We start from the raw sequence: 20155 nt of genomic DNA, 5'->3' as shown, positions 1-20155 counted from the left end.
GGAGGAGGGGGCGTGGATGAGAGCACTGATGGGGTTTCTAAGGTGGGGCCTCCCCATGGCCAGCTCCTGGGTAGCAGGCTGGTCTCTGGGCCTGGAGGATTGGAGACCCTATGTGGACCTTGCTACCCATCCCCCAACTCCTCCCTCAGAGGATGCCACCAGGACCTACTTTCCTGGGCCCTGCATGGACATCTGCTCAACTGCTCTGGATCTCTCAGGAAGTACACCCCCAACAGACATAGGGGGCCCCATCATCTGTAGCTCCTCTGGGGACCTCTCTGGGCTGAAAAGCCAGTCAAGCCAAACACCAAAAGGATTACAGGACCCTCACCTGTGTAATCAGATATAAAAACAATACAATATGATACTAAACTGACAGGTAACTATAAAGAAGTTAAACATAGTTCTGATTTCTCCCATTATGTTTTTATTTTAATAAAATATTAAATAAAAAATTATTTTAAAGCACCTTCCTTTGGTGACCCTGAGAACGTGCTCCATGAGCCTGCGGTATGACCAACCAGTGAACACAATCCATGGACTGACTCATTTAATTAAACCCAATACCTTTTGAGGTGGGCACCATTCTTATTCCCATTTGGCAGATGAGATATTGAGGATAAGACTGATTAAGACACTTGCTCTGGGTCACAGAGCGGGCATTGCTGGGACCAGCATTGGATAACATTCAGAGCCAAGACTGAGCCACCACTCTCCAAGCCCCTTAAAAGGCATTCAGCCTCTCCACCACTGACTGTCAGTTCCTGGCACTAAGCACTGTGGAGGGATGTACACACACACACACACACACACACACACACACACACACACACTCTCTCTCTCTCTCTCAGGTGCTTCCCGCAGTGTGTTTACGCCCCCTGGTGGCCATGTGTAGCTTGGTCTTTGCTCCATCCCAGCCAGTGATCACTAGCGGGGGCCCAGCCCAGCTGTGCTGGGAAACAACCTTGCCCAGCAGGTTACTACTTGTCAAAATATTTAAAATATTTTTTGCTGTTGTTTGTGCTCCTGCTTCACTAGCATCCTAAGCTCTTGCTTCCTCTGCTGCCCAGGGGGTCCAGCCCTGGGTGGAGTAGGCAGCTGGTCAGTGCCACCGAGACCACTGGGCTACTGGGGAGAGGGCATGCATGAAAGTCTGAGACAGTGGCCCCACTGTTCCCCAAAGGTATGGAGGATAGAGGAGGGCATTCTAGGCAGGGGAACAATAGGGACAAAGGCCTGGAGGTAGTTACATGGAACTGAAGGTGAGCATGGAAAAAAGCTGAATTAAATTTGACCCAGTCTCCAGCAGAGTCTGGGGGCGGGGGTGCCCTGATTACAGTGACAGGTCCTAGTTCTTTAGACAGAAATATTTCCAGAGCCAAGAAAAGGAGGACAGCTCTGCTTCAACACCCCGCCATACTGTCCCCTGCCCCCATTCTGTAGTCACAACACACCTGGGGGGGTCACCCCGACAACATACATGGGAATGGCTGCCCCCGTTCAGCAGATGGCTGAGCCTCTAAACAGAGGCTCGAAATTCACCCGAGGCCCCTTACCCAAGTCATGTATCCAGTCAATGGCAGAGCTGGGGTTCTCGTGTCTGCCCAACCCTAGGCCCAGCCTCTGAAACCACATTACACAGGGTGCCCTTTCAGAGGCAAAAGAGGCTCTTGTCTTCTGGGAAGGCAGGTGTAAAAAGTACTGAGGGGCTTGGCACTTCATAAATGAGTCCCAAGGCCACAGTGCCACACTGGTTCTCAGCAGGGAAGAAAAAATACCCAGTCCACGGCACTGTTGGTAAGTAAGTAATGTAAGTTGGTGCAGCCACTATGGAAGACAGTATGGAGGTTCCTCAGAAAACTAAAAATAGAATTACCATATGATCCAGCAATCCCACTCCTGGGCATGTATCCAGACAAAACTCTAATTCAAAAAGATACAATATGACCCAGCAATCCCACCACTGGGCATACACCCAGAGAAAACCATAATTCAAAAAGACACATGTACCGCAATGTTCACTGCAGCACTATTTACAATAGCCAGGTCATGGAAGCAACCTAAATGTCCATCAACAGACAAATGGATAAAGAAGATGTGGTATATATGTACAATGGAATATTACTCAGCCATAAAAAGGAATGAAATTGGGTCATTTGTAGAGACGTGGATGGACCTAGAGACTGTCATACAGAGTGAAGTAAGTCAGAAAGAGAAGAACAAATATCGTATATTAACGCATATATGTGGAACCTAGAAAAATAGTGCAGATGAACCGGTTTGCAGGGCAGAAATAGAGACACAGATGTAGAAAACAAACGTATGGACACCAAGGGGGGAAAGTGGCAGGGGGGTGGTGGTGGTGGTGGGATGAATTGGGAGATTGGGATTGACATGTATACACTAATATGTATAAAATAGATGACTAATAAGAACCTGCTGTATAAAAAATAAATAAAATAAAATTTGAAAATTAAAAAAAAAAAGATACATGCACCCCATTCACAATAGCCAAGACATGGAAACAACCTAAATGTCCATCAATAAGTGAATGGATAAAGAAGATGCGGTACAGATATACAATGGAATACTACTCAACCATAAAAAAGAACAAAATAATGCCATTTGCAGCAACATGGATGCAACTAGAGATTATCATACTAAGTGAAGTAAGTCAGAAAGAGAAAGACAAATACCATATGGTATCATTTATAGTGTAATTTAAAATATGACACAAATGAACCTATCTACAAAACAGAAACAGACTCATGGACATAGAGAACAGACCTGTGGTTGCCAAGGGGGAGAGGGTTGGAGGAGGGATGGAGTGGGAGGTTGAGGTTAGCAGATGTAAGCTATTATATATAGAATGGATAAACAACAAGGTCCTACTGTATAGCACAGAGAACTAAATATATTCAATACCCTATGATAAACCATAATAGAAAAGAATATTAAAAAAGAATGGATATATATGTATAACTGAATCACTTTGCTTTACAGCAGAAATTAACACAACATGGTAAATCAACTATTCTTCAATTTTTAAAAAATCCTATAGGAAAAAAAAAAAACCCAGTCCACAGACTCCCAGCCTTCTACAAGAAGTGGGGTGTTCAGATAGAGGCTTCAATTGTCGCTATTGCCTGATTAAAGTATATTTGATTTTTCATGAGTGTGATTGAAATGCACCAGCCCTGCATTGCCCACTGGAGGACCAGGTTCAGAAAAGACGCATACATTGTTAGCATCCATGAAGATGAAGTTCCTATTAAGTTATAGTCTTTACCTAAAGATGGCTAAACAAAAACACAGCATGTTGAGAGGGTACCCTGTACAGTGTACAGGGGCTCTCCCTCTGGCTTTGGAGAAGCCTAAACTGGTCCCTCAGGCTATCAAATATAGATAAGAAACTTCTAGGAATGTGGCTTGGCTGAGAGTTCAGAGAGCAAGGCCCAGACTCCTCTCAGCCACAAGCTTAAAGGAGAACCTGGGGAAGTCAGTTCAGGTCTTCGGACTCTATTTTGCTCTTCCAAGAATGGATATACGGGCATCTCACAAAGTATATGGGTTCTGCCAGACATGACTAGATTTTACAGCAAAAAGGAGGCTCATGGTGAACTGTTTTGAATTGCTGCTATGAAGTTGGATGAATTACTTTTATTGCACAATTTTTCAGCGCCTTGACTAAGCCATTGTTCACTGTGAAATCTCTTCCAGTGCAGGGTAGTATGAACGTGGTCCTTTTCTCTCAGAATATTTTCTGGGACTATGTTCCATGGAGCACACTTTAGGAAAGCATGGGTGAGACTCTCCTTCACGTTCTTCCCAGCCCTGGCCAAAGGGGTGGAGATGAGACAGGAAGCCCTGGCCATAAAATTCAAGCCCTTCCCTTAGTTGGCAAGGCCAGGACCTTTGTCCCTGCTATTTTCTCTCCATCAAATGCTTTCTCCCAGATACTGCCAGGCTCACTCCCTAACTTCCTTCAGATGTCTGTCCAAAGCTTATCTTATCAGATAAAGCTTCCTGATTCCCCATCTAAAACATCAGGCTCCTCCAGGACCCTGTCCTATCCCCAGTTGCCTCTCTTGCCCCTGAACAGCCCCTACCCAGCCTGTGCTGTGCCTTCTTCCTTCCCACTCCCATGTGTAATTATCTAGGATAGACATTATTGGGGTTTTTCTGATTACTAAATACATGCTGCCTGTTAAAAACATTTTTTAAAAAGGAAATAAAGAAATAAATGGACTGGCAAAGAATGTGAAAGTTCCTACAGAGATAAGCATTGTTAACTTCTGGCATGTGTCCTACTAAACTTTTCTTTGCCCGCAAAGGCATGTGCGAAGAGAAAGCGGGGGTGGGGAGAGATGCAGAAATAATTGCTGTTATTATCAAACGCCTTCCCTTCTTTGTTGTAATCTGGTTTTTCCATCTGAATTCTGTCCTGGTCAATAGCTCCCTCCTGGACTTTCCAACCTGACTCTTGGCTTCCTGTTGGGCGCTGGGGGCGTGCTCAGGCCAAGGTGCTGACATTCCACCTCCGACCCTGCCTGAAAGGGGCGCCCTGGGAGCTCAGGGCGTGGCCTCCACAGAAGTGGCGAGAGAGAATTCAAAGTTGCCTGGAGGACTATTGTTTCACAGGGTAGCAAAGCTGCAAGGGAAAGAACAGGAAGTGTGCTTCTGGGGGACTCCAGGTCGTCTCCCAACTTCCTCTTGCTTCCTCTTCCCCACACTAGGCCCCTATTGCTGTTCTTCTACTCCTCTCCAGATTTACTTTCAAGAAGGGATACGTCATTGGCAACCTAGAGTACAAATGACAACTCCAAGGGCCACACAACTGCCCTCTCCAAGTAGTTCTACAGAGACTCCAAGAGAGGAAATGACTGGCCCAGGATCACATAGCAAGTAGGTGGCAGAGCTGGGCCTCAGGCTTGGGACTCCAGGGTGATGGAAAATTCTGAGCTTGCCAGTTAATATGGCCTGAGTGAGAATGGGTGTGGGATGATGGTGGCAAAGGGAATGATTAGTTGAGTGTCACAGAAGAAGCTGCCCCCTGGCCTAGGTCATCACAGCCCTGGCTGCAGCTGTTCCATCAGGCAGCTGAAAAAGATTGACTTGTGTTTGGAGAAGCCTTAAAGAGACAGAAACACAGGTCGTATTTCCCCTCAAAGGCTCTGCCCATCTTCTACTGAAGGGCAATCTTAGCTTGCCTCTAGAAGCTAGGAGCCTAACATAACCATTTTGAGGCCTCCTAGTAACCTGGCAAGTCTGTCAGTGCTGTTGCTTCAGAACAGGTTTAAGAGGGCTGAGGCAGGACTTGTATTTTTCAAAAATTCCCAAGCCTTTGTCACGAGCATCCTCAAGACTTGCTAAATATGTCCCTGAGTTTGCTGCTCTGCAGGGATTGGTAACCATTCCCTCTAAAGGAAAGGGAGGTGGGGTGTGTGTGTGTGTGTGTGTGTGTATGTGTGTACGTGCCCGTGTGTGATCAGTTAGGGAGAGGACAGTGCCGGGGAAAGTCACCTGCTTGGTTAAAAGGTGGTGAGGTTAAATCACTTGATTTAGGATGGCACTGGTCTCTGGGACAATTGTCTCAGAGCACAAATGTGCTCAGATCAGCAAGAAGGCTTTTCTGGGCTTATTCAGCTACCTTGGGCAGCAATGATGCCACAGAAACATTGCAAGGGCAAGCTCATGTTGGCAAAGAAGACATCTGAGGTTTTTTATAAACTCTCCCAGATATCAGGCCAGATATGGTTTTGACAGACAAAAACCTTCTGCCACCATCTCAATTCCTCCTGACACAAGATCATGCTCAAATCCAGCTTTCCTAGCATTCCATAGATGGTCCTATCTGCATTGCTAAGGAATCAGGGGACTTGGCCAGAATCATCTAAGAAATCTATCTCCCTACCCCCGCCACTCCTCTGTTTTTAAAATGCAATTTTGCTCCTTTTTTTTTTCTGATTATACAAGATATTATACAGATGGGGTAATGTGTATTTATTGTAGAAAATTTGTAAGATTTGCCTTTGACTGCCTCTGTAGGATAAATTAGAAGAAGTAGAATTAGTGGGTCAAAGATCTGTCCCTTGGACAGCCTCAAATTACACTCCCACCTGCCAAGATGGCAATGCCCACTCACCAACATTAGGTATTAATCATGTTTTAATGTTTGTCAGGTTGACTGACAAAAATCAGTATCTCATTTTAATTCACATTTGCTTGGTTTTGAGTGAGACAGAGTATTTTTACATATTTTCTTGGAAAATGACAGCTAAGCTGCTTTCCCTTTCTCAAGGCAGAGATAAGTCCTTTTCCTTCATTTTTTTTCTAATAAGACCTTGTGACAAGGAAGCCTTGGGAGACTGGATAGGGTCCTTGGGCTAGCCATCATGTATAGGGTAACTGAGCTGGTTATAGCCTTTAAACAAAAGTTCCAGTGCACACAAAATCCTCAAGGGTGCATTTTTACTTTGGAAGTGGTGTGTGTGTGGTAACTTAGAAACTCAGCGGTTTCAGACAGCAGAGTGATGTAATATTCTCAGGAAAGTGTGGTGAGGGCAGCCATCTGTGTGTCCCCTGTAGTCCGCCCAGGGCCTGACATATCGCAGGCACCCATAAGCTGTGCTGCCTCTGTCCTGAAGGATAACCCTCTATAACCCCAAATGGACTATCTATACAAAATAATAATAATTGTACCCATTTATTTAGAATCCCTTGGAGTTATTTTTAGTTTAAGTCTGAAACAGCCGTCTTAATATCCGGGAAGAGAGATATTGCAAATTCTGACTTACTGGTAGAACTTCCGGAAAGGGCCAAGGGTGAGTGGCGGTATGAATATCATATCAGAGGCAAGTCTGACAGGAGCTGTTTTATGGCAGCAATGTCCTTGGATCCAGGTGGGCTGGCCAGGCTCCCCAGGTAGGCCAGTGTGTCTTCCTTCCAGAACACCACCTTTTCAGGGCTCTAAGTGGCCTTTTCTGGTCGTCTCCTATTTTTCTCTGCCTCCAGGGAAGACTGCCCTTGACTTATCAGAGGTAATAGACGAGTTCTATTAAAGCAATTCCAGCAGGCCATAACTGGAATTCCACAATGGAAGGGACTGAGGAAATATCTGGTGTCCTGGTTCTCAGCCTTTCTCAACCTACCAACCACTAACTATTGTGGTAACCATCCGTGGCCATGCCAATGTAATTGTCAGTCCAAGGCCCAGTGGTTGGTGGGGAGCCAGTGAAGACTTTACAGCAGCAATTTGAGCTGTAGAAGGGTCACCCTACCTGATCTGTAGAAGCAGAGCAACTAGGGCTAAGTTGAAGTCACAGGTGGGGAGACCAGATGAGAAGGTTGCAGTGGAGTGGGAGGGTAGCTGGAGGCAAATATTTGGATTGGAGAGATATTTAGGAGGTGAGATGAACAGGATTAGATAACTGACAGGAGACGGGTCGGGGTGAGGGAGGAGGAGTCAAAATGACTCCCAGGCTTGGGGCTTGGGTGTCTGAGCAGATGATGGGGCCGTTACTGGGTTAGGGGAGGAGAGGAAGAGCAGGTCTGGCAGAAAGATGAGTTCCAGAGAAGCTATGTTTAACGTGTACATAGGGCCTCCAGAGGGAGGCGTCCAAGTGGACATAGAAGGGTGTGGCGCCTGGGAGAGGGGTCTGAACTGGTCAGCACAGAAATGGAGAGGAAGCCGTTGGGGTATTATTAACAACAGTAAGGAATGGGAGAGGTTGCTCGGTTTGGGGTGCGCAGAACGGGGAGGGGGGTTGTCACCTGGTGGGGGTGCTCAGCCACAAGACTGCCTGGTCCCGAAGCCCGGCGCCGAGCCTACCCAAGGTCAGACCCTGAGGGAGGTGGGGGTAAAGGTTGGGTAGGATGGGCGGGGGAGGGGGAGGAACCGGATTGGGCCCCTCTGGATCCCGCCCTCTCGCCCTCCTCAGCCATTGGGCAATTACGCTGTCCGTCAGGGGCCCGCCTCCACAGATGAACCAATAAAGGGTGGCGAGAGGATACTTCCTTCTCTAGCTGGATCAGCACAAGAGGTCCCTTCAGGGAGGTGAGTCCGGGGTGGGGGCAGCCGCGGCACCGTAGGCTGGCGCAGAATTGACTGACGGACCCGGCGGCTTTGGCGCAAGCGGGTGAGAGGAGGACCAGGGTGCGATGGAGGGAAGGGGGTGAGCCCGGGATGTGAAAGCCTCTAACCTCGCCGGGTCCGCTCCGGCCCGCAGCATCGGCTCACGTGATGGGGCGGAGAGTGGAGGTGAGGTGAGGTGAGGGGGCGGGCCCGCGGCGGACGGGGAAGAGTCTTGGTCACAGCTACGGTCACCCCTCTCGCGCGCACGCGCCACGTGGGCTCGCGGCCTTGTGCAGGGCCTTTGGCTGCGTACCGGGACTTCCGCAGTAGCTCTTTTAGCCCTCGGAGTACCCTCTGTGAGCTCAGCATCTCAACTGAATTCCCCTTTTATATAGACCCGGAAGCTGGGGCTCAGGGACGTGGCCGCGCCAGGGTTTGAGGGAGATAGGGCTTGTTGGACTTCGGAGGCCGCGCTCTTTCTTATCTGTGAGGCTTGACTTTGGGATCTGTTTTCTTTAGATACGCGAAATTGTTTGGGTCCGGTCTGCGGCAGATCGCCTTGCGTCGGGCATCGCCGCCTGGCTTCTCTGCAGGGCTGGGGGTGGGGATGGGGGGCGCGGGGAGGCGCCCTCTGCGCGCCCTGCCCGACCGCTCCAGTCCGTAGTTCGGCGGGGTGGGCTGGGGAGAGGGGGCGGTCCTCAAGTGTGGGCGCTCTCCACACCCCAACAGACAAACTTGAGGAGGGCAGGATTCAGAAACGAAATCTGAAAACACGTGGAAACTCTCCTCCCGGGTCACCAGAGAAAATAGAAAATAGAGCAGCTTTTTTTTTGTCTGAGGAAAAATACACCAGAGGCTGTTGAAAGTGCTAGGAAACTGCTTCCTTCATGCCCTTGTGGAGGCAGATGTGAACCTTTTGGAACTCAGTTTGGCAATATGAGTCTCCACCCTTTGACCTACTGATGCCAGTCTTGGGAAATAAGTAGGTTAAAACCTAAGTAGGGGAAAGGTTGAGGTGTTAGGCATTGCAGTTTGGTATTTTATCAGTAGAGAGACAGTGGAAACAACCTCTAATCCCCAATGATACACCTAATGATAAAAGTAATAATACCTTTTTTGGAGCCAAAGGGTTATATTTCTTTAAACTGTCACAAAACCTTTTGAAACTAGTATTCCCATTCCACGGATGGACAACTGGAACTCAGGCAAGTGAAGTAGTGTGTCTGCTGCTAGACAGCTAGTATCATACCTAGTGTGCTTTTGGGCCTCTGAAATTGCCATGTTTAGCCAATGTTTGAGGCATTCATTTATATACATGTAGAACAAGCTCTGGCCAGTTTTTTTATTTTTTATTTTTTTATTTTTAGTTTAATTTATTTATTTTTGGCTGCGTTTGGTCTTCCTTGCTGCACGTGGGCTTTCTCTAGTTGCGGCAAGTGGGGGCTACACCTCTTCATTGCAGTGCACGGGCTTCTCATTGCGGTGGCTTCTCTTGTTGCGGAGCACGGGCTCTAGGCGCATGGGCTTCAGTAGTTGTGGCACGTGGGCTCAGTAGTTGTGGCTCGTGGGCTCTAGAGCACAGGTTCAGTAGTTGTGGCTCACGGACTTAGTTGCTCCGCGGCATGTGGGATCTTCCTGGACCAGGGCTCAAACCCCTGTCCCCTGCATTGGCAGGCGGATTCTTAACCACTGCACCACCAGGGAAGGCCCTCTGGCCAGTTTTATTAAAGAAAAATTTTGCATGATTTACTTTTCACCAGTTTCTTCTGGCTTGCTTCTAATCATCACCTGGATCAGTGTGCATACTCTGTAGTATGTTCCTCACGCTGTGCCCAATTCAATATTATTGCTGCTGTAGTGACGGACACCAGTTTTGGCCAACATGGTGTAGTACTCTAGTTCAGATTTCCTCAAGGCTGGGCCGTTGTTGGCGAGGAGGACCAGGTTCACTTTGCCTTGTCTGATCATCTTCAGAGTCTGCTTGTACCCCAGCACATGCTTTCCACTTACCATAACCAGCTGGAGCCTAGAATTGATCTGACTCAGGCGACTTTTCCGTCTTCTTTGCTGCCACCATCTTCCTGGTTTAGGTGCTGGATGGCATCCAACAGAGAGCAGCCACCAAGATAGCTGGGGAGCAAGAAAGAGCTTATATTTAAATGAACACTTAAAGCCTACTGGGGAGAGTGAACATGGGAGCTGGGCACTGGGCCCTGGCAAGGGAAAGGATTTGGGAAGGAGGAAAAGGTGGCCCCTCGGGGTAGCCTTCAGTGACTCTTTAAGATCAGAGAGTGTTTAAAAACCCATTTTCTGAAATGTGATTATATATTATAATGGGAGGTATGGAGACTTGCTTAAGTATTTTGAGATTGTTTTCAGAAGTCATTTTTAAAAAATTAAATTTAAAACTTTCTTAAACTCTTAAATTTTCAGGTTTGAAAAAAACCCTTTTTGCTGAAGGAACACATTTGCTCATACAGTTTCAGAATGTCAAGTACTGTGTCCTACTGGATTTTCAATTCTGCAAGAAACAGCATTGCCACATTACAAGGGGGACAACGTTTATATTCAAGGTATGCCTCAAATAGGATTAAATCAAAATGGAGGCTCTTTCCCCAGGGGCCAGTCACCCTAAAAAACAATGCCTCATGTGGTGGCATTGCTCTGCAGAAAGCCTATAGACACACATCAACAGAGGAAGATGATTTCCACTTGCCACTCAGCCCTGAGCAGGTAAATGAAGTGCTGCGAGCCGGTGAGTCGGCCCACAAGATTCTTGACCTTGTCAGTGGAGTCCCAAGTTCGGTGTTGCGGTTTGAGAGCAACCAGCTGGCTGCCAATTTCCCAGTGGAGGACCGGGGAGGTGTAGCCGCCTGCCTGCAGACCAATGGGCTGATGTTTGGCGTCTTCGATGGACATGGTGGCCACGCATGTGCTCAAGCAGTGAGCGAGAGGCTCTTCTACTATGTGGCAGTGTCACTGATGTCCCAGCAGACGCTGGAGCAGATGGAGGGGGCGATGGAAAGCATGAAGCCCCTGCTGCCCATTCTGCAGTGGCTCAAGCACCCAGGGGACAGTATCTACAAGGATGTCACGTCAGTGCACCTTGATCACCTCCGTGTCTACTGGCAGGAGCTGCTGAACCTGCACATGGAAATGGGGCTGAACATTGAGGAAGCATTAATGTACTCCTTCCAGAGGCTGGATTCTGACATCTCGCTAGAGATCCAGGCCGCCCTGGAAGATGAGATGACCAGGAATCTTTCACTCCAGGTTGCTTTCTCAGGGGCAACAGCTTGCATGGCCCATGTCGATGGAGTTCACTTGCATGTGGCAAACGCTGGTGACTGCCGGGCCATCCTTGGTGTCCAGGAAGACAATGGCATGTGGTCTTGTCTGCCCCTCACCCGGGACCACAATGCCTGGAACCCAACCGAGCTGTCACGGCTAACGAGGGAGCATCCTGAGTCAGAGCACAGGACAGTCATCATGGACAACAGGCTGCTGGGTGTCCTCATGCCCTGCAGGGCCTTCGGGGACGTCCAGCTGAAGTGGAGTAAAGAGCTGCAGCGCAGTGTCCTGGAGCGGGGCTTTGACACCGAGGCCCTCAACATTTACCAGTTCACCCCCCCAAACTACTACACTCCACCTTACCTGACAGCCAGGCCTGAGGTCACATACCACAGGCTGAGGCCCCAGGATAAGTTCCTTGTGCTGGCCTCTGACGGCCTGTGGGATGTGCTGGGCAACGAGGATGTGGTGAGGCTGGTGGTGGAGCACCTGGCTGAAGTGTGTCGGCACAAGCCAGACCTGGCCCAGAGACCCGCCAACCTGGGACTCATGCAGAGCCTGCTGCTGCAGAGGAAAGCCCAGGGGCTCCACGCCACCGACCAAAACGCAGCCACACGTCTGATCAGATACGCCATAGGGAACAACGAGTACGGGGAGATGGAGCCCGAGCGGCTGTCGGCGATGCTGACGTTGCCGGAGGACTTGGCAAGGATGTACAGGGATGATATCTCTGTCACTGTGGTGTATTTTAACTCAGACTCGATTGGTGCATCTTACAAGGGGAGTTAAGAGTCTCCCATCCTGTTGCCAAGGTTAACTTAAATGCTCTTCTAAGACATTTTCACTTACTCTTAAACTGACTATTTAGACCTTGTTGTTAAAGGGCAGGCAGATGTAGCTTGCTTAATAATAGACTAACGTGAGAGAAAAAACAGCCTAGGATTAAAAACAATAGTAGTGATTTTATGTCCCTGCATGTTTTGCTCACCTCTTCTACGCAGAAAGGGTGGAACACAGAGACCGTAGACTTGGCTGGGGCTCGTGTAACCCAAGTCCTTTTATAAAGACACTGTTGTTAAACTGTGTCAGCCTGAGCCTGCGAAGGGTAAAATTAATCATGATTCTAAGAATATGAAGAAGTTCAGGATCTTCTGAGGTCTTGATACAAAATCTGCAAAATTGGTAATTCTCAATTCGTAATCATGGCCTTCTAGACTATGAAGGGAGGTTTTGTTTTTTATTTTGAAGTTCCTAAAGACCTAGGTTTACAAAGCATATTACAGGACACTTTTCTATGCAATATTCTAACTTTTTTGTGTGTGTGATTTTACTTGTGAAAACATTTTGTAATGCTGCATTCAAGTTCCGATTTAGTTTATTTTAAAATTGAGTCCTCAAACTTGCAAACAGGCCTGCTCTAAGCGAGCATGCTTGGAATGAGTTTTCTTGGTTTTCAGCTGAGGGTGAAGGTGGCCAGGCCTCTGGACCAGCTGAATTTATTTGTGCAGCTTTCGGGCCTTTCCACTGAGTCCCACCCCCTGAACCTTTGAGCCATGCTAGGAGGTTACTTGTGTCTGAGCCTTAACTCCTTTCCTGCATTAATAAAATTTCCTCCAGGGTTTAGTAAATCTCTGCAAATTTACTCATAGCACTTTTCCTTTCTGATTATACCTCTCAAACATTCTTCTAATTCCACCTAATGTTCCTTCCCCCTCTGCTATGCTGAACTCCCTCACCCTGCTGCTGACTGTGCAATACTGTCTAGAAAGAATGCTCCCACTTCACATGGTTGCAGGGAAGGAGAAAATTCAAGATTGCATGTGGTAATTGTGACAGACAGTTTAGGCAGGACTGCTTATACAGTGGATTCTAGACTTAAAATTCAGCCTGAATCTGGAGAGGTAAAAACATGAAGGACCTGAGAACAGTCACTAAGTCTCCCTAGCTGCATCCTGAGGGGCAGTGGGGAAGAGGGAGGAGTGAGATTTTTCAGATGGGACACTTGCCCATAGACTGTGGGATAAATGGCCATTGCTACTCCTCAGGAACTAGGCCTTATTTAGTATAGGAGTTGGGGCAAAAACATATGTAACCTGTACTGGCTTCTGTGGGCTGCACAGTTTGTGTTTATTTGGAAATTAAACCATGTAGATCCTTTCTGGGGGAATGAATTTCATGTTCTGAATTGCTGTAGCATTTAAACAACGGGAAATGTGTCCCTAAATGGAAACACAAATATAATCCCACAAAACTGAAACTTTTTATGTTCCTGCACTATCTTCATTGATTGCTTTCCTCACCCCCTTTCGTACTGAAAGGAAAGCAAATAGCTAGGTCTGACTTCCACATTTTTGTTCACATTCAGGACATTCAAGTGTTGAGAAACTTCTAGCCTGCGGATATTTCCCTGTATGTTTACTGATATGGCTTCATCTAAGAAATTCTCCTTTGAGTGCTTAAGCCTTGGTCCTTTTATTCTGAAACTATTAATATTCCTTCTGATCTCCTAGATCTTAACTCAGAAATAAAATGTGAATCCCTATCATTCAGCTTGCATGACAGTTTGTTACTAGAGCCGAAGACTGCCTGTCTGACATCCTTGTTCTTTATGCCAGCTAAACCCTGGTGCACTCTCTCATTTACCTGGATTACAGTGTCTGAATCCTGTTTTGGAGCCTAGCTTGGGTCATAAATATATCTGATTAAGTAACCTGTGGGACAGCTGAGAGAATACAGACTTCCCACCTGTTCCTTCAAGGGTATCTGTGTTTTTTCTCAGCCTAATAGATTTCCTGCTTTCTAATTGGTATATTGAGAGAGAGGAAAGGCTGGTTTCTTGTCTGCCTTTTTCCACTGTGAACTCTGTCTGCTCTTGCCATGAATGCTCCAAGGAGCACCTCCTGGTTAAACCCCAGCATGTCTGATTCCCTGACCACAGTTCTGCTGTCACTGACCTTCCTGAGGCACATGGGCTACCACTTGAGGACACTGGGATTTGAGAGGGGGTTGGTGGTACTTGTCAGGTCTTCCGAAACACTTATCATTCCTTTTATGTAAAGATTCTGATACTGAGACTTCTGAAATGAACTAAAAAAATGAGATTGAATCTTTAATGTTTAGGATGTCACTTTTGACTAAAGTACGCTTTGGTGCTTTAAACAGCATATTTACTGTTTTAGGTAAGAAATGGTAATATTGGCATATTTTAGATATTGTTTTATATGTAAATAATACAGTTCTGCTGATTCTGGGGATTGGTCAAAATGGATAGAGAAGTTCTAAATTCAAGTTAGTATGCTAGGTCAAGTTACTTATTCAGTTTTCTGAGATGTTATTTGTAACATTAAAACTAATTTATTATAATGAAAGTGTAAACTTTGAGGTATGTTAATATATAAACATATTTTTCCCAGAAGTACGATTGACCTAAAAGATCGAGTGGGTTAAGACTTAGGTTAGACACAACTGAGCTGACACCTTTTATATGAGGGAAATAGAAACAGCTCAAACTTGAATTAAAGAATAGAATAATTCATTGTATAGAACACGACAATGTATTCAGAATGAGTCTAGCTTGACTCTTTCATCCATCAGCCCCTAGTGACCTATTTTTCGTTTGACAATTTTGGGGAAACCTTAACTTCCCAGGTTAAATCAGGATATCCTGGAACTGAGCTATCCTAGTTTCATTGTTAGTGGTTCATTTGTCTCTGAACATGACTCCCATAGCAGAGAACGCCCTGGTGTGGCTTTGAGGCTGGGGAATAAAGGCTGGTGGCACCGCTTTTTCCTGTGAGTTGCCACGTGTGTTAACAAGTGGAAAACACACAGGGACTGCAGTGCGACCGTCTTCTGAGCAGGCTGAGGCTCTGTTCCCGATGCCTTGGGCACCTGACGTTTAGTTTAACTGGCCTCCTGGAAAATATTTATCAAACATTTACTTGGAAAAATTATTAACCATGTTCTTTAATATTTACTGACATTTGTACTGTAAACTGTATACCAATGTTTTTTTGACATTGATTTTCTAACCATGAGAGATATTTAAATGAAACTTGTAAATAAAAGAGGAAAAATGAGATTTGGTTTCTTTTGTTTTTGAATATTCATATTTTTAAGGTCCTTAGGGTACTAGATTAGGCCAGCCTTTGTTTCACCACCTTTATCTGGTCTGTTCAATAGTCCACCCAAAAGAGAAATTTTCTTTGCAAATTTTCGGTGACTGCTGAGCACACAGGAAGTCCTTGCTTAATGTTAACAGTGTGTGGGAAGCTGAAAAGAATGAAAAGGAAGTGTGAAGGCTTTTGTTGTGAGGGTCTCCACACACTCAAGGCCAAGGCCTGCTGGGATTTCACATTATTTAACTGGCCTTGTAAAACCAGCTTCTTTGTTCATCTTAAATTCAGAGCCAGCTTTGGGGAAAATGTCTAGGCAGCTACCTAGATAGAGTTGAAGACCCCACTCCATCCCACCCCCACTGACTGAGTTTTATCTCATTGCCTCTGAGTGATACCCCTCATAAGGACAGCTCCAATGGGTGCTTCTTAAAATAAATACAACTATTAAGTTTTTAAATTTAGTATGGGCTAGGGTGGTTAAACTGGGCATTGAGGAGCAGATTTGGGGGAGGGAAAGGTGGAAAAGGGACTGTCTGAGGTGTGCTAAGCGTAACGGAGGAGCTGTTTCCTTCTTTATAACATGGTAAAAGCAGGCCCAGAGGCTTGAAAACTTGCCCCTGACACTGTAGTAGGGCAGGAATTTGAACCAAGTCCACTGTGCTGTGCACATGTCCCAATACTGGGCTTTCAGAAAGGGATAATAATGCAGGAAAAATCTCATGGCCCACTTTTGGCACAGGGTGGGTGGGTGGAGAAGTAGGGCGTGCTGACAAGAAGCTAGATGGATAACCCATGCATTCCAATATCCCATCATTTGGAACTTGATAAAAATAGAGGGGAAACAGGGAGAATTAAATTTTTAACTTTGAGCTCTTTAACTAGAGGGGGAAGTCAATTTATACTGTTCTTTTCACCTCTAGAGTTTTTGCTTCCATTTTACTTGATGCTACTCAATGGCCTTAAGTAGTTCCCAGGCTAGTGACCCTCTGTATCTGGGTAGCTGGCACTCCAAGCAGCTCCCTCTGGGATGGATGGGTGAACCTCTACTGGACCTCCATGGGTCATAGTGTCTTTGTTCCATTGACCCCTGACCTTACCTGTTCCTGGCTGGGAGGAGCAAGAGGGGATTAAGGGGGCCAGAGTTCCACTTTCGACTTTCACTGGCGAGGGAATAAGTGAAACTGAACAGGACCCTGTGGGGCCCTCCTGGATACAAAAGCTGCCCCCCCTACCCCCCCTCCTGTCTCCTGTTTTTTATTTGTAGAAAAGGCCCTAGGCTTTCCCAGAGTTCCAAAGAGCCGGCACAAGAGTTACTAATTAGGGAAGTGAGGGAATTCAGAAACAAAGGAAAAGGAAAAGCAGTTAAACAAGAAAAGTAATGACAATAGCTCATGGATAAAACAGTTCCTCCTCAAGGGGAATGCATAACAATCTGACACTTAGCTTTGAGTTGCTCTGAAGGAACTAAACCCCACCCCCCAAGCCCAGGTGGACGACGGTGACTGCGTGCTGACCACACACACTGTGGACCTCAGACTGGTTGGAACCAGAAGGCGGATGATTGAGATTACCAAGACATCACCCTGGAAATCCCTGCCCTTTCCCCAAAATAGTTGGAATAATCCTCCCACTTATTAGTCTACGAAATTACCCAGCCCATAAAAACTAACCACCTAGGGACTTCCCTGGTGGTACAGTGGTTAAGAATCTGCCCACCAATGTAGGGGACATGGGTTTGAACCCTGGTCCGGGAGGATCCCACATGCCGTGGAGCAACTAAGCCCGTGCGCCACAACTACTGAGCCCGCGTGCCGCAACTACTGAAGCCCACGCGCCTAGAGCCTGTGCTCGGCAACAAGAGAAGCCACCGCAATGAGCAGCCTGCGCACCGCAGTGAAGAGAAGCCCCTGCTCACGGCAACTAGAGAAAGCCCGCGCACAGCAACGAAGACCCAACGCAGCCAAAAATAAATAATAAATTAAATAAATTAAAAAAAACCAAAACCCAAACAACTAACCACCCCATATTTCGGGACCCCCTCACCTCTGCCTATGGAAATGTGTATCTCTGCTTTCACTTTACTATGGCTCGCTAGCTCTTGAATTCTCTCCCGCATGAAGCCAAGGACCCTCATTTGGCAGCCCGTCCCAGGAACTCGACAGAGACCTGGGACCTGACCATCCTCTCAGGCCCCATCTTCCTGCAACCTCTTTACAAAGGATATTAATAAATTTACTTCTTACCTGTCACTTTGCCTCTTGCTGAATTACTTCTGCGCCGAGACATAAAGAACCTGAGTTCCATTAAGTCCTGAGACGAGTTGTGGTTTTCAGTTGGAAGATCGTGGGAGCGAGTCCCATCTGAGGTGTGCGGCTTCACAGCGCCATTCTCCTTGCAGCAGATGAATAGAAGGAATGTCTGCCATGAGCTGCTGCTCTGTCCAATCCACCTGCAAACACCTTGTGTGGCCCCGGCGCCAGGCATGCTGAGCTGTCCAGGGATTGGCTCATGACTCTGGGCACAATGGGGACGGGGAAGGGCCAGCCCGGGGGTCTGGGACGGGCTCCGGGGATATTGTGGAAGTAGGAGCAAGAGTTGTAGTGAAGGTTGAGGGGGAGCTGGCCAAAAGTAGCTGAGTGGGCAAGAAGGAGCCCCTCAGGTGATCTCTGGGGATGGGGGAGTGGACAAGGCCACGCAGCGACCTCAGAGAGGACATGGCTTGCTCTTCATCAGCACGGAGTGGGGTGGGGGCAACGCAGAAAGTCTCACCTCAATTCCCCCACTTTCCGTGCGGTGTTACCACCAGGTGCTGCTGGGCATTTGTCCTTGTTTTTCTCCTCCCCACTCATCCCTGTAATGTCAGGCTTAGCCCCCTGTCCTACTGATTGTACAATGAATAAGGAGGGATGGGGGGCAGATGGGTGGATGGATGGGTGGATGGATGGATGGATGACTGGATGGATGGATGAATGGATGATCAAGGGAGGAGCAGATAGAGAGGAACCAGCAAAAGAGAGACCAGAGAAGTAGGAGGAAAACTATGAGTGGGTGGCATGGAAGTGAGGAGAGGCGGGTGAGGAGTGTCCAGACCCAGAAAAGACCGTGGGCGTGGATGGATGAAAATGAACAATTAGCTAAAAAGATCACTAAGGAAAGATGAGGGCCATTGTGTATTCTCACGTGGGACTCAGGACACAAGATGGGCCTAGACAGTGAGGTAGAGATGAGAAGTTGGCTTTGTGAGAGCTGAGCTGCTGGGATGACCCTTCCTCTGAAACAAAGCAGAGCAGTGGGTGGGGGGACAGGGGAATGTCATCAATAAGCCAAGATGCTCCTTGGTTGTGGAAGGGGAGGGTGTCCACGGGCTGACTTGGGGTTCCAGGGGCCCTGCTGACCACACACTGGGCTTTGGCAGGGAAGGGTGGAGGAGCTGGACCTCTTCAGAGCTCTGCCTGGTGGCTTGGTCTCTAAATCTGAGGATGGCATCACAGGAACACCAGTGTGGAGCCCTGGTGGCACAAGCCTTTGCTGTGGGATGCTGTGGTCAAGCAACATGAGGCGGGTGGCTGCCTCTAGATGTCACCATCGAGCCACGTTGGTGTCAGCTGCAGCAGGAGTGGGAGGAAAGTGTTCCAGAGAAAACGAGGCCCTGAGGCTCACGCCCAGGTGGAGCAGGGTCTCCGGGGACTGCAGCCTGGAACACCCTTCCGGGAGCCTCACCTGACCCTGGATGTCCTTGGGGCTTGAACGAGTGGGTGGTAGGAGGGGAAGGACCCTGGCCTGCGGTCACTCAACCGTGCCTTGTGGGGAAGGTGCTGCAGGGATCCCAAAAGAGGCGAGGGGGTGGCTGCCACCTTTTCTGGTCTCCCCCAGTGTGGGTGCTCCTTTCTGGGGACTGCCCCACACCTCTGAACCCTTCCCACCTCCACCCTCCGCTCCCTGCAGCCAGTCCCACAGCGCCCCCCAGCAGCTCTGGGGTTCACTCCCTCCTGCCCACCACCTGTCCCAGCCCCAAGAATGGTCCAAACCACCTTTACCCTCCTCCACCCCCAAACAGTAGATGCCCCCTCTGGTCAACTCCTCCCAGCATACAGCTACCAGAGCTGTCTTGGTCAGACTCAAATCTGACCGTGTCACTCCTCTGCTCCAAACCATCACCCTTGGGGGAAAGCTCAGAATCCTCCTCCCCAGGTGTGCAGGCACGACAGTCACACATAGAGGAAGGACTGAGAAAAGAGAAAGCGGTCTTTGTCTTACCCCACAAGCTGGAGTCACCTCTTCTAAGGGTCAGGCCAGCGCCCTGTCACCTCTGGGATATAGCCTGGAACCCTCCACCTCTTATTCCTGGCTGTGGTTTAAGGTAAGGGTTTTAAGGCCCACATCTGTGAGGGTGTTTCCAGAAGAGATTAGCATTTTAATCAGTAGACTGAGTAAAGAAGTGGGTAGACATCATCCAATCCATTGAGGGCTGGGATAGAACAAAAACGTGGAAGGAAGAGGAAAGTTGCTCTCTGTTGAGCTGGGACATCCATCTTCTGACCTCGGACATCGCAGGCTTTTGGACTCTGACTGGGACTTATATCCTTGGCTCCTCTGGTTCGTAGGCCTTTGGATTTGGACTGGAACCACACCACTGGCTTTCCTGAGCCTCCAGCTTGCACAGCAGATTGTG

At 47.8% G+C, this 20155-nt stretch overlaps 1 protein-coding gene and 1 long non-coding RNA gene across 8 annotated transcripts; one reads left to right on the top strand and one right to left on the bottom strand.

The window, feature by feature from the left end:
• Nucleotides 1-2479: 2479 nt before the first annotated feature.
• On the bottom strand, nucleotides 2480-7879 carry LOC309617235. Its single transcript, XR_014237823.1, has 2 exons — nucleotides 7774-7879; nucleotides 2480-7369 (listed from the first exon to the last, which is right to left on the bottom strand). It is a non-coding gene; the product is annotated as an uncharacterized lncRNA (long non-coding RNA).
• Nucleotides 7880-7985: 106 nt separating this feature from the next.
• Nucleotides 7986-15444, top strand: PDP2 (pyruvate dehydrogenase phosphatase catalytic subunit 2). 7 transcript variants are annotated; one of them, XM_082368981.1, is made up of 2 exons: nucleotides 7986-8056; nucleotides 10508-15444. In XM_082368981.1, the coding sequence occupies exon 2, from the start codon at nucleotides 10562-10564 to the stop codon at nucleotides 12152-12154; it is 1593 nt and encodes a 530-aa protein (XP_082225107.1). In that variant the 5' UTR covers nucleotides 7986-8056; nucleotides 10508-10561; the 3' UTR covers nucleotides 12155-15444. The 7 variants fall into 7 exon arrangements, with proteins under 7 accessions (XP_082225107.1, XP_082225106.1, XP_082225108.1 ...); XM_082368980.1 differs by having other exon boundaries at nucleotides 8026-8138; XM_082368982.1 differs by lacking the exon at nucleotides 7986-8056 and adding an exon at nucleotides 8132-8260.
• Nucleotides 15445-20155: the final 4711 nt, after the last annotated feature.

Source organism: Balaenoptera borealis (genome assembly GCF_965194805.1).
Source record: "Balaenoptera borealis genome assembly, chromosome: 19".
NCBI lineage: Eukaryota > Metazoa > Chordata > Mammalia > Artiodactyla > Balaenopteridae > Balaenoptera > Balaenoptera borealis.
This window is presented reverse-complemented; position numbering and strand designations above follow the sequence as displayed.